The sequence below is a fragment of the Oryzias latipes genome, chromosome 2 (assembly GCF_002234675.1).
Source record: "Oryzias latipes chromosome 2, ASM223467v1".
NCBI lineage: Eukaryota > Metazoa > Chordata > Actinopteri > Beloniformes > Adrianichthyidae > Oryzias > Oryzias latipes.
The window spans coordinates 12,256,807-12,271,289 of record NC_019860.2 but is presented as its reverse complement, the minus strand read 5'-3'; the positions used below and the strand labels follow the sequence as shown (position 1 = coordinate 12,271,289).

General features: G+C 45.6%; 1 protein-coding gene across 1 annotated transcript; it reads left to right on the top strand.

Annotated features, from left to right (window-relative positions):
* Nucleotides 1-3,904: 3,904 nt before the first annotated feature.
* On the top strand, nt 3,905-14,472 carry LOC111946449 (protein NLRC3-like). The gene is made up of 3 exons (XM_023949779.1): nt 3,905-5,719; nt 13,111-13,287; nt 14,223-14,472. Exons 1-3 carry the CDS (start codon nt 4,332-4,334, stop codon nt 14,470-14,472), a joined length of 1,815 nt encoding a protein of 604 aa, XP_023805547.1. The 5' UTR covers nt 3,905-4,331.
* Nucleotides 14,473-14,483: the final 11 nt, after the last annotated feature.

Below are 14,483 nucleotides of genomic sequence, written 5' to 3'. Positions count from 1 at the left end.
TTGGTTCTGTACACTATGCAGCATTTCATGCATTTACACCAGGAATGACACTTCAAAAGTACACCTAAATATCGCCATTTTTATTTCACACCTTACGCTATTTAGAAAGTTATTACAGCCAATATTTTATAACAATGATTTAAATGCAAACTTACGCATTAACTTGAACAGCTATGTTTTTCCACGCTAACTGTCTCTGTTTTGCAGATGCAGCGGTGTTGCTTTTCTTCCGGAATATGTGCTCATATTCACTGCAACTCTGCAGCAGCACGTCAAGTTGAAGTTCAGCTGGCGAAAAATACGCAGACCTCTTTTTTTTCACGGTTGCCATGGTGACTCGTGATATCTGCGCTCCATTGATAATGGCTTCTTATAGTCGCGGTGCGCACGCTTAACTCCGAATCAGTCCACTCAGAGTTGATTGACCTAACTCCGATCAGCTTCTCTGAAACAGAAAACTCAGAGTTGTTAATCTCTCGATTGACCAACTCAGAGTTCAAGTTTAACCTCAGAGTTGGTTGAACCTCCTTTCTGAAACAGGCCCCAGATGACCTGACAAGGATGAATAGAAACCAAGACACTTGTATACTCTGAGGGCAATTAACTGAACTGAAGACAGCTGTGGGTCACGAACCTGAAACTGGTGCGACTGACAAAAAGGAAACCAAAAACATGAGCAAGAACAACAAAATCAAACTTAACCACAAAATCCTTACAAACAGTTTTTTTTTTCAGATTTCTTGCTCCAATAAAGCTGCTTTCTGTTTTCGGTTAGCAAATTTTAAGAGGATCGCTGCTTTGGGAAGCAGTTGGCAGATCTCTACATTGTTTGTGTCCTGAGAAATTCCTTTGGACTTTAAAAACTCTTCCACCTGTTTCTCCAGAAAGCTTGTCTCCTGCTGGTTGTTACCGTTATCGGCGGTCACTGCATGCGCATAGGGATTTGATTTTAAATCTGAGGATAATCATGTCATTAATCCTGCAGTTGTGCTCCTGGTCATCCATTCGTTTTTCAGTTATCTCAATCCTGTTGACATTTCTTCAAACTGATTCTGATCTGACCCCATACATAAACTAAATATACACACAGCAGCAGCACACAACTGAATCAAGTAAAAGAAAGAGACTGAGATAGAGACCCAACAACAGGAAACAAGAAGAGACAGCACAGAAACGGGGGAGAAAGTAAAATCTGGAACCATTTGTAATTTCACTGAAAAAGAAAGGTGGCGTAGAATTTTTTTTTTATGTAGAACCAGCCTCACTACCAACCTGAATCTTCCACAAAACAGGACAGACAGCTGTTACGGTTGGGGGTTGATTTTTTTTCAGTGCTGATGTCTCTTCTTGTTGCACCTGGGTGTCTAGTTCACTGTACTTGATTCCTGAAATCCCAGGAAGACCTAGGGGAAAGGAATTGAGGAAGCCCCAGGTCTTATTCTTTTTGAGGTGTTTGGGGCAGGCAACCATACCTTGGTTATGTTTTGGCTAAATTAAGTCAGTCGCTACGATCAGCTATCAAGCCTGCTACTTTTATTTTCACAGTTCTACAGGGCAGATCATTACTCACAGAAAGAAGGAAATATGGTATAAATGTGTTTTAAAATGACAACCTTTACTAAATTAGTTAAAAATCTTCTTGTTCTTTTTTCATCTGGAGTGAATAAATAAAATCATATTCATATTATAAACATACATGAATGAAAACACGTTTTACATCATGTGTGAACAATTATTAGCCAAGTGATTATTTTGACCAAATAATAATTGTATCCATAGCAACCAACACCAAACCACATAAACTTAAATGCATATTGGATGTAATGCAAATCAGGTCATGGGTGTTTATCTTATAAGAGAGGCTGTAGAATTATTAGAGTTGATGTCTGTTTTCTCTACAGATGAAGGGAGAATGTTTGTGTGTGAGCTGATGTGGACCCAGTGAATCCAGAAGAATGGATCAGTGTGATGAAATAGAGGAAGGAACCCCAACCACTAAAAGCACTCTGTATGAGGAAGAGGGCCAGAGCAAAGCTCAGAGGTGAAATGAACATCTCTTAACTGTCCATCACTCTTTTCCATGTCAGAGCTCAACACTCTCATCAGGAACCTTCATTCTTCACAGGAACCAAACTGGACCTGGATATGAACCCAGCTGGGTGTCCTTCAGGAGTGACTTCTCAAAGGACTATTTAATAGAATTCAAAGACAGTCGTTTAAGAGTTAAACAGTAGGTGTTTGTCAAATCCATCTTAGGGACTCAACAGATGAACAATAATTGATGAATTGGAGTTTTCTTTCCGGCAATTAAAATAATTGCATACAAAGGTTTATAGCTATCACATGGTGGTGTTTTTACAAACTCTCTCACTTTAGAACAGTCAGTTCCTGATCTGAGTTCAAATTTTCAACATAGATGATAATCTGCTTAACCTTCATAGCAGAAGAAATTAGTTTTTATTTAATTTTCTTTTTTCTATCAGGATCCAAGAGGCGCTGGGATTTAGACCTGGATATGAACCCAGCTGTGTGTCCTTCAGGAGTGACTTCTCAAAGGATTTAGATTATGACTTCAAAGACAGCAGTTCAAGAGTGGAACAGTAAGTGTTTGTCAGAGTTAAAGGAGCCTGGATAATAGTTCAAATGAATAATATAGTTTTCAGCTGAATGACTTGAGTTTGGTTCAGTTCTTGACCTCTCTGATCAGACTCACTGGGAGCATCATGGCTGCAACTCAATGGATTTAGGCATGCATGTAGACAAGGTCAAGATAATCTGCTGCAGTTCAAATTTAGCATCAGAATGAGGAAGAAAGGTATTAAAGGGACTTTGAACATGGTGTGGTTGTTTGTGACAAGATGGGCTGGTCTGAGTATTTCAGAAACGGTTGATTACAGAGAATAGTCAGTAGAAGAGAAATTTCCCTCTAAGCAGCAGATCTGTGGGTGGAAATACCTTGTTGATGCGAAAGGACAGAGGAAACTGGCTATACTAGTTTGAGCTGATATAGAAAGGCAACAAAACCTCAAATAACCAGTTGTTACAACTAAGGCATGCATCTCTGAACGCACAGCATGACCAATCTTGAGGAAGATGGATTATAAAAGTTGAAGACCGCATCAGCTGCTACTCCTGTCAGTTAAGAACAGGAAATTGAGGTTTCAATTCACACAGGCTAACCAAAAATGGACAATAAAAGATTGGCAAAATGTTGGCTGGTCTGATGAGTCTCGATTTCTGCTGTCGCATTCGGATGTTTGGCTCAGAATTTTGTGTGAACACGCAAGTATGGATCCATACTGCGTTATAATAATGGTTCAGGCTGCTGGTAGTGTTGTGGAGTGATGGTGAGGGGGTTTTTCTTGGCACTTTTTGGGCCCATTAGTACCAAATGATTCTCATTACAATGCCATAGCCTACCTGAGTATTGCTGTTGATCTTATTTATCCCTTTATGATCACAGTGTACCCATCTTGTGATGGCTACTTCCAGCAGGATAGCGTACCATGTTACTGAGCTGGAATCAGTGTTTAGTGATGTAAAAAAGACATAAAAAGAATCTAAAACACAAGAGAAACTGTTAGGAGTAAAAAAAGAGAAAAAGATAAAAGAAAAATGAAAAGCTATGACGCAGAGCTCAGAATCACAGACAACAAAAGTTGGATGTTGATCTAAAGAAGCCAGACTTCTCTGATCCAGAATTAGTCTGCTAATTTCAACTGACTCCCTTTTTTCTTTCTCCTTTGTGTTGACAGAGAGATGATGAGTGGCCCACAATCAGTAGAAAGACACAGAACTGGTGAGTTGTAGCAGAAGTATGCAAAGTTAACATAAACATCTGTTCGCTTATGGGCTCTTCTGAAAACGTTTGTTGAAAAACACAGCACCTGAAAAACTTTTTTTCTCCAACCTTAGCCTTCTTTGCACCCTCAGCAGATGTAACTCTGGAGGAGTTTCTTGTTCAACATCAGACCAGTCTGAGAAGGAGAAATGAAAATGTTGCTGAAGGAACTGAAGAAGCCGGAAGATACTTCAACAGGGTCTACACTGAGCTCTACATCACAGAAGGACTAAGAGAGGAGGTTCACACCCAACATGAGGGGACTCAGTTGGAGAAAACCTCCACACACAACAAGTTCCACAACACTGTAGTCAAGATCTTAGACATCTTCAAAGTCTTACCTGACCAACACAGATCCATTAGAGTGGTTCTGACCAACGGAGTTGCTGGAGCTGGAAAAAGCTTCTTGGTGCAGAAGTTTACTCTGAACTGGGCTGAGGGCTTGGAGAACCAAGACATCAGTGCTGTGGTTCCTGTTTCGTTCAGGGAGATGAACTTGATCAGAGATGAGCAGCACAGTCTTCTCACTCTGATCCAACTTTTCTATCCAACACTACACAGGATCCCAGTAGAACAGCTGTCTGTCTGCAAACTTCTGTTCATCTTTGATGGTCTGGATGAAAGCAGGCTTTCACTGGACTTTAACAACAGTCAGGTGGTGTCTGATGTCACACAGAAGTCCTCAGTCAATGTGCTGCTCATTAACCTCATCCAGGGACATCTGCTGCCCTCCGCTCTGGTCTGGGTCACTTCCAGACCTGGAGCAGCCAATCAGATCCCTCCTTCATGTGTGGACAGACTGACAGAAGTACGAGGCTTCAATGATGCTCAGAAGGAGGAGTTCTTCAGAAGGAGATTCCCAGATGAAGAGCTGTCCAGCAGAATCATATCCCATATCAAGGGCTCCATGTCCCTCTACATAATGTGTGAAGTTCCAGTCTTCTGCTGGATCACTGCTGTGGTTCTGGGGAACATGCTGACCACAGAGCAGAGAAGAGAGCTGCCCACCACTCTGACTGACATGTACTCACACTTCCTGATAGTACAGACAAAGAGAAAGAAGAACAAGTACCAGCAGGAACATGAGACAAGTCCACAAGCGCAGACAAAGGCTGATAGGGAAGTTCTTCTGAAGTTGGGGAGGCTCGGATTTGAACATCTGGAGAAAGGAAACATCATGTTCTACCAAGAAGACCTACTGCACTGTGGTCTGGATGTCACAGAGGCCTCAGTGTACTCCGGAGTTTGTACTGAGATCTTCAGAAGAGAGTGTGAGATCTTCCAGAAACCAGTCTACAGCTTTGTTCATCTGAGTGTTCAGGAGTTTCTGGCTGCAGTCTACATGTTCCACTGTTACTCCAACAGAAAGGTAAAGATAATTGAGGACTTCCTGATGTGTGACATGAAGCACCCATCCCTGGATGAGTTTCTGAAAAGAGTCATGGAGAAATCACTGCAGAGTAGAACTGGACATTTGGACCTGTTTGTCCGCTTCCTTCATGGCCTAACTGTGGAATCCAACCAGAGACTCGTAGGAAGCCTGCTGGGTCAAACAGAGAATAACCCAGGAACGATCCAGAGAGCCATTAACAACCTGAAGACGATCAGCAGTAAAAAAGTCTCTCCAGACAGAAGCATCAACATCTATCACTGTCTGATGGAGATGAAGGACCTCTTGGTTTATCAGGAGATTCAAGAGTTCTTAAATTCGGAGAACAAGTCAAATAAGAAATTGTCAGAGATCCACTGCTCAGCTCTGGCCTACACTCTGCAGATGTCAGAGGAGGCTCTGGAGAAACTGGACCTGAACCAGTACAACACATCAGACGAGGGTAAAAGGAGACTGATACCAGCTGTGAGGAACTGCAGAAAGTTCATGTGAGTCCACAAGTATATTTCATGATATATCAGATTAATATTCATTCAACATTCATCCTCCAGCCTTCTCCTTAGTCTAAAACAAAGCTCCACCTCTTTGTTCAAAATTTCACATGATTCTGGCATCATCTCAGATTTTCTTCAGTTACTTTAAATTATGAAACCAAAAGCAATGATAAAAAATAAATCAAATAAGAATCTGTCTGTCATGATTTGAACTTGTCTTGTTTTTGGTCCTTGTTCTGTCTTGTTTCTGTTTCCTGTTTTATTTTGAAAGTCTCCTGTCTTGTCTGTTTTCTTGAGTTTTACTTCCTTTGGTCCCCATCAGCCCTGATCGTGTCCACCTGTGTCTTGTCTGCCCTGTCTGTATTTAAGTCTTGTCTCTGCCTTCCTCCTGTGTTGGTCCATTAGTGTTCCTGTTCTGGTGTTCTCGTCTTGTCATGCCAAGTTCCTTGTTCTCTTGCCACGTCACAGTGAGTTATGTTTCAGTTCTGAGATCCTGCTCTGCAGCGCTTTTCGTTTGTGTTTCGCATTAAACCCCTTTGCCCCTGATCCTCATGCCTCCGCCTCTGCGTCTGGGTCCAACCGGCTCTCAAGCCACCCTGCACCATGACAGAATGGACCAACCATATTTTTTGGACCCAGCAGAGCGGGACATGCAGCTCCTAGAGGCTTATTGTCAGGAAGCCGAGCGCACGAGGTCTTACTGGGTTTTTGACCAGGCCCAGTTTGCCTCGTATGCCTGGAGTGGGAGCCACCTGGACTTCACAGGGAGCCGTCTTGCCCTGAGGGGGGGTCGTCGCCGTCGTCCCCGCCGTCCCCTTCCTGTTCCAGAGGTGGTCCGGCACGCACCACATCGCTTTCCAGTGGTGGTGCCAGATGCACCCCATCCCCGTCATGTTCCGGTGGTGGTCCCGGATGCACCACAACCACGTTCAGTGGTGGTCCCGGACGCACCCCGACCCACCCCGGCTCCCAGGGGGTTGCCGCCTGCACCCCGACCCGTCCCGGCTCCCAGGGGGTTGCCGCCTGCACCCCGACCCGTCCCGGCTTCCAGGGGGTTGCCGCCTGCACCCCGACCCGTCCCGGCTTCCAGGGGGTTGCCGCCTGCGCCCCGACCCGTCCCGGCTTCCAGGGGGGTGCCGCCTGCGCCCCGACCCGTCCCGGCTTCCAGGGGGGTTCCGCCGGAACCCCGACCGGTCCCCACTTCCGGCTCCACGCCTGACCCGCCTGAGCTCGGCTCCACGCCTGACCCGCCAGAGCCTGACTGCTGGCCCGACCCGCCAGAGCCTGACTGCTGGCCCGACCCGCCAGAGCCTGACTGCTGGCCCGACCCGCCAGAGCCTGACTGCTGGCCCGACCCGCCAGAGCCTGACTGCTGGCCCGACCCGCCAGAGCCTGACTGCTGGCCCGACCCGCCAGAGCCTGACTGCTGGCCCGACCCGCCAGAGCCTGACTGCTGGCCCGACCCGCCAGAGCCTGACTGCTGGCCCGACCCGCCAGAGCCTGACTGCTGGCCCGACCCGCCAGAGCCTGACTGCTGGCCCGACCCGCCAGAGCCTGACTGCTGGCCCGACCCGCCGCCACGCCAGCCTGACTGCTGCCCTGACTCCATGCCTGACTCCATGCCTGACTCCATGCCTGACTCCATGCCTGACTCCATGCCTGACTCCATGCCTGACTCCATGCCTGACTCCATGCCTGACTCCATGCCTGACTCCATGCCTGACTCCATGCCTGACTCCATGCCTGACTCCATGCCTGACTCCATGCCTGACTCCATGCCTGACTCCATGCCTGACTCCATGCCTGACTCCATGCCTGACTCCATGCCTGACTCCATGCCTGACTCCATGCCTGACTCCATGCCTGACTCCATGCCTGACTCCATGCCTGACTCCATGCCTGACTCCATGCCTGACTCCATGCCTGACTCCATGCCTGACTCCATGCCTGACTCCATGCCTGACTCCATGCCTGACTCCATGCCTGACTCCATGCCTGACTCCATGCCTGACTCCATGCCTGACTCCATGCCTGACTCCATGCCTGACTCCACGCCTGACTCCATGCCTGACGACGCCTCCACGCCTGACGACGCCTCCACGCCTGACGACGCCTCCACGCCTGACGACGCCTCCACGCCTGACGACGCCTCCACGCCTGACGACGCCTCCACGCCTGACGACGCCTCCACGCCTGACGACGCCTCCACGCCTGACGACGCCTCCAAGCCTGACGACGCCTCCAAGCCTGACGACGCCTCCACGCCTGACGACGCCTCCAAGCCTCTCATGCCGGACCTGCCTCGCCGGACCGCGCGGCCCCCCGGCCGTCCTCCGGACCTGCCTCGCCGGACCGCGCGGCCCCCCGGCCGTCCTCCGGACCTGCCTCGCCGGACCGCGCGGCCCCCCGGCCGTCCTCCGGACCTGCCTCGCCGGACCGCGCGGCCCCCCGGCCGTCCTCCGGACCTGCCTCGCCGGACCGCGCGGCCCCCCGGCCGTCCTCCGGACCTGCCTCGCCGGACCGCGCGGCCCCCCGGCCGTCCTCCGGACCTGCCTCGCCGGACCGCTCGGCCCCCCGGCCGTCCTCCGGACCTGCCTCGCCGGACCGCTCGGCCCCCCGGCCGTCCTCCGGACCTGCCTCGCCGGACCGCTCGGCCCCCCGGCCGTCCTCCGGACCTGCCTCGCCGGACCGCTCGGACCCCCGGCCGTCCTCTGGACTCTTGTGCCCGTCGAGGTTTGTCCTCCGGGGCCCCCCCCTCATGTGACTTTTGGAACCTCGGAGCGGTTCCTTGAGGGGGGGGTACTGTCATGATTTGAACTTGTCTTGTTTTTGGTCCTTGTTCTGTCTTGTTTCTGTTTCCTGTTTTATTTTGAAAGTCTCCTGTCTTGTCTGTTTTCTTGAGTTTTACTTCCTTTGGTCCCCATCAGCCCTGATCGTGTCCACCTGTGTCTTGTCTGCCCTGTCTGTATTTAAGTCTTGTCTCTGCCTTCCTCCTGTGTTGGTCCATTAGTGTTCCTGTTCTGGTGTTCTCGTCTTGTCATGCCAAGTTCCTTGTTCTCTTGCCACGTCACAGTGAGTTATGTTTCAGTTCTGAGATCCTGCTCTGCAGCGCTTTTCGTTTGTGTTTCGCATTAAACCCCTTTGCCCCTGATCCTCATGCCTCCGCCTCTGCGTCTGGGTCCAACCGGCTCTCAAGCCACCCTGCACCATGACACTGTCTAAAGGAGAAGTTGTCAAAAAAAAAACTCAAAGAAAAAAAATCAAAGCTGGTCTCTAAAAGAGCTATTAAATAACAATTGCAAAGTACACTATGGTTCTACTGCTTTTTCTTAGCCAGGTCCACCCAAAGAGCTTCAAGAAGACATGCATAGATAAAGGCTATTTTATTTTTTACTTTACCCAAGTTGTTGTTTTGCACATTTGCCACATTAAATGGTTTGCAGCCACACATGTAATTCTAACTCAATCATTAGATCAGTAAACACAAAAGATCAGTTCTAGGAAATTTAACCAAACCATTATGATTCTGTGAACGAGATAACTGCCCTTAAACCAGATCACTGGTGGCTCCATTTTGGAGTATTAATTATTGATTACTTCAGTGACGAAGTATTATGTTGACTTTTCAATCTATTTATGGAGTAATTAGATTACAAAGATTGAAAGTTCATTAAACAACAGAAATAAAAAATCCAAATCAATATATGGTGTTACTACCTTTTGCCCTCAAACCAGCAGCTATTTTAAAGGAAATTTTGCACAAAGTTAGGAATTTTGTGGGATTATAGTCAAGAGTGAGATCAACCAATTAAACCAAAAAGATGACGATCAATGTCACGCTTTGAAACCCGGTCATAAACTGAAAAAAAAAAAAAACAGATGTATGGAAACTTAAACTGAGTAAGGAACAGTCAAATTCTGTTATCGGCTGTAGAAGACACAAGCTAATTATCCTGGATCAGCCAGGCCTCTCTCATGCAAAGTAGACTCAGATTTCAAGATTTTCAAACTTTTGAACAAGCAAAAAGAAACATTGACGATGTGTACACAGAGAGCATGTGTAAAGTGTGTGCAGTGTGGTGAATGTGTCGAAAAAAAGTGCAGTAAAAATTGGTAGGCAGGATACTGTAAAGCTACCTACTTTTTTGCAGTGATGTCTAAGCACTCCTATAAAAAGAACTATGCATATTTGATGTGTGATTGAAACCGAGAGGGGAGAGAGCATAATGGCTACCAAGGAAGTAAGAACCACTGCCAAGCAACCAAACCCCCAAAATGTATTGCAAATGTACCCCCCAACAGCTTAATGAATTGTCATGTGAGGAAGAACAGGAGTTCAGGGATTGCGTCCAGACTGACTTCAAGTTTGTTTGAAACATCCATCTGTCAACCACACCAAACATTGGGTCCCCGGCCTTTCTTGCCATGTTGACGCATTGCAATGAAAGCCAACTCCCCAGGCATAATCCACCAACCCCACAAAAAAGAATGGTGGCCAAGTAGGTACCAGTCCCAGCGGCAAATCCAATTTCCCACGCCCAGCATGAGCTCTGAACCGGGACTGACAGAGAATTGGCTCTCGACCAGCTAGAGCTGCCCATTATTGTCTCAATTAACACCCGAACTGATCAAGCATCTCAAACCCTTTCCCAACAGCAGACCCCACCATTTCACATATCATCATTAAGTTTCAATATAAATTCAGAAGTGGAACTTTTGCTTTGTTGGGATCTCCTGGAGGGCTGCACGGTGGCGCAGTGGTTAGCGCTCTTGCCTCACAGCAAGAAGGCCCCCGGTTCAAGTCCCGGCTGGGGGACGTGAAAAACAACGTGAAACATCAGTGGGGGACCTTTCTGTGTGGAGTTTGCATGTTCTCCCCGTGCATGCGTGAGTTCTCTCCGGCTTCCTCCCACCATCCAAAAACATGCTTCATAGGTTAATTGGCAACTCTAAATTGACCCTAGGTGTGAGTGCGGGAGTGAATGGGTGTGTGAGTGAGGACATTCTACCCTGCAACAAACTGGCGACTTGTTCAGGGTGTCCCCCCTGCCTTCGCCCACAAGTGGCCGGGATAGGCTCCAGCAGCCCCGTGACCCCGAAAGGGATAAAACGGTTAAGAAAATGAAAAATGAATGAAGGATCTCCTGGAGAAATAAATGGCTCTTGAGCCTGAACTCAACTAATGCAGGAGTTTCTTTTTCAAGCAAATATCATGGATCTATCAATCACAATAAGTGGTCCTGGTTCTGAAACTGCTTTTTAGAAATTGTGTATTCATTTAGTCTAAATTCAGGGTTTCCTTCTGATTCTTGATTTCAGAAGGCCAGCTAGTGTTTGATATTAACAGAAAAAAAGCTCATTTGAAGCAAAATCCTTTAGACAGAAACAAGTTCATGCAGTTTCTCTACGATAAATTTCATTGAAGCCAAACATTCATACATATGCTAATGAATTTTGTCAAAATATTTTTGAATAGTACTAAATGCTTTTGGTAACACAACTCCTAGATGTCAAAACTGTTAAGCCACTTTGATTGATATTAAAGGCCTATATCAAAAATGAACTAAAATCAACCTTTTTTGAGCTTTTAAGTGTGTTATGTAATTTCCTCATGAAAAATACCCCTAAAGCGGTAGTTTGCTAATTTCAGTCATCTCCGAGTACCAGCCCATCTCAATTCACAAAAATTTGTCGCTCCTCTTATTGTGACATAGACAAGTGGAAAACAGCCCATTCCAAGTCTGTGCTGCCAGCACCACCCCCGGGCTAACCCACACACACAAACACTTTCTCTGTGGAGCTAGCAGTCATTGGCAAAACGCTTTTAGTTAATATGCACAATAGGCACATCCATCTTTGCAAAAGTTGGATGTTTATTTTTATGTGCAAAATGCAGAAACGCTGCCGAGGCCAGCTTTCGGCTGACATCATGAAATGGATAGCACCCACAGGGAGTGAAAGGCGGTGCCTCAGTGATCAAGTCGACTCACTTCTGTGTAGGGAAATGAGCTTGAAAAAGTAACGTCTATTTCATAAAAAAAAATTCTTGAGTGTACTAAAGGTATATGGTTTACCCGGAAAGGCTTAGAATAGCATGATATAGAACCTTTAAATTTTCCTTCTAGACATTGTGATCTTCTAAACCTACAATTCCCCCCCCCCCCCCCCCCCCCCGATGGGAGGTGTTTTCAATTCTATACGAATAAACCTGTCATAAAGTATAGTTTTCATGTTTTTCTTTTTTAGAAAAAAACACTTTTCTCTCTTTCCACCAAGAGAACCTTCTTAAATGTTCTGCCTTCAGGATTTGAGGATAAAACTGGATTAAAAGTTCTGCAACAGAATAGGAGGATAAAGTTGTTTACAAATTCAGAGCAGAAAAAAAGAAGACATTAAAATGTTTATGAAAACAGCCCAACCCTCTATAAAAAGTCAGCTTTTAAAAAACAAATTAAACTTATTCTCTGTTTACCAGTAAACATAAAAAATAAAAAACTGTTAACATTCAATCATCTTCACAGTTTTTGTGGTTCAGATATTCTGCAGTGAATTTTGAGGTATAGACAAGGCCACAGATTCTTGACAAACTAAAGACAGCAGGAAGCTCCATGAAGCTTCTCCTTCCCACGTTTAGTGGCAGATGAAAGTAGCACAAATATGAAGGTTTAAGAGAGACTGATGAGGGGAATCTTTAATGATGAAGAATAATTCTTAATAAATGTGTCAGATTTGTAAAACCAATGAGTTGGGATTGAGAAAGGTGTGAGATTTGGAGACGCAGTGACTCAGGGTTGAGAAAGTAGCAGTTTATTTAATCAGTCACAAAGTTCTCAAGACAGTAGAGGGTGTCTGAGAGCATTTTTGTGAGAGAGATGCAGTCAGATGGCTGAGTAAATGCAAAAGAAAAACAGTGGAGGGAAACTTAACGGTACTCCTCACAATCCAAAAACAAAGCTCAGGACCCGAGAGATTGAACAGCATCAGTCTCATCAGCAAAGGTGGAAGAATCCATTAAGGGCAGGAAAAGATTTAAAACAGAAGACACAGCCGTTGGTCAGAGGCACAGTGGGTAGGCAGATCTGAAGCAGAGATACCGGAGGGCGAGAAGCGGGTCCGAAGGTCTAAGACGTGAGCGTTTAAAAGGGTGCAGAATACTAGCAAAATAGGTACTATAGATAAAGCAAGACAATTGACCACTATCTGTTAACAAGAGTGGAGCACACATGTCTTAAATAGCAGTGTGCACAGGTGAGGTGCATCTGCTAATAGCTGCAGGACCAGGGGGTGTGAATCCTGACAAAAAAACAAAACAAAGTGCCCAACTTGAACATCACACCTGTCATCAACAGAATATCACCTGTTTCAGTCTTTGTTTCTCTTTACAGACTTGGAGAATCATGTGGACTCTCAGAGTCTGACTATGAAGTAGTGAACTCCGCTCTGAAGTCCAACCCATCCCATCTCACAGAACTAGACCTGAGCTATAACCACCTCCAACATTCGTCCATTAAGGTTCTGTCTTCTGGACTGGAGAATCCAAACTGCAGAGTGCAGACTCTGAGGTACGCTGCCACAGCACATTAGGAACTGGGAAAACTACCCTACCTTCCAAACAGCTCTTAAACGATGGCTAAAAACAAACCAGTCCTGCAAACATTAGTTATTGTTGTTTTTCTGTGACTGTCTTGGAATTTTTAGACTTGCTTTTTATTGTAATAACCTTTGTAAATATTTTTACCTCTAATATTGTGCTATTTCATTGTGTTGTAAATGTAATTGTTGATATTTTTATCCTGTCCTAGGACAACAGATGAAATTTAGCTCCTGTGCTAATTCTGGCATATTTATGTTAAAGCAGCTGCTGAAACATTGTTTTATTGTCCTAATTCAAATAAATAAAAAAATAAAAAAAGGTCAGAACATCTTCTTTTGCTGTTCCTCACTGAAACTGAAAGATTAGGGTTCAAGAATTTTAGGATTTTCCAAAGATTTAACATATTTCATGCTTTGAAGAGCAATTGAGTTTAAAGTATCATAAAAGAAACAGGAACTCAAACTAGTCATCCTGATCAAACCTGCCTAAAAGCGTTCAAAAGCCAAGTTCAAATCGGACACATCAGTGCTTGTGAGTATGTGAGTACATACAAACATTTTGTGCGTACATAAGTGTGAGCACAGATGACCTGCAGGTCTGTGATGGGAACATTCTGAGAACCTCACAGAGGAAATTTCCTTTATACATCCACTAGATTAGAGTCAGTCAGACTGCTAAAGCTCAGGTTGGAGTCAGCTGAAGTTGGTAAGTCATGTCTTGAAGTGGACCTGTGTTCACAAGACTACTCTTCACAGTTAGTACTGTCAGGACAATCATTAGAACTCTGCACTCTGATTGTTGTCAGACACATTCATACACAGAGAGGCTGAGCTGCACATTGAAGACCTGAACACACCTGATCCACTTCACACCATTCACACATTTTTTTCTGTCTGCTTTCAGGCTAAAGGTCTGCAGTTTGTCAGAAGAAGGCTGTAAAACTCTTGGCTCAGCTCTAAAGTCCAACCCGTCCAAACTGACAGAACTGGACCTGAGCCACAACAACCTGCAGGACTCAGGATTTCTTCATCTGTGTGGTTTTCTGGAGAGTCCAGACTGCAAACTGCAGACTCTTAGGTCAGTAAAAAAGCTGAACTCACTGAAGAATGAGAAGAACATACAGGGTGAAGAACTTTCTGAAGTTTCTTTGTGATATTTTCTGAA

Excerpts from the sequence above, each read along its gene's own strand:
- LOC111946449 (XM_023949779.1), top strand. The coding sequence starts at position 4,332 with ATGAACTTGATCAGAGATGAGCAGCACAGTCTTCTCACTCTGATCCAA. Across the intron at positions 5,720-13,110 it reads AGGAACTGCAGAAAGTTCAT|ACTTGGAGAATCATGTGGAC; the intron begins GTGAGTCCACAA and ends TTCTCTTTACAG. Across the intron at positions 13,288-14,222 it reads TGCAGAGTGCAGACTCTGAG|GCTAAAGGTCTGCAGTTTGT; the intron begins GTACGCTGCCAC and ends GTCTGCTTTCAG.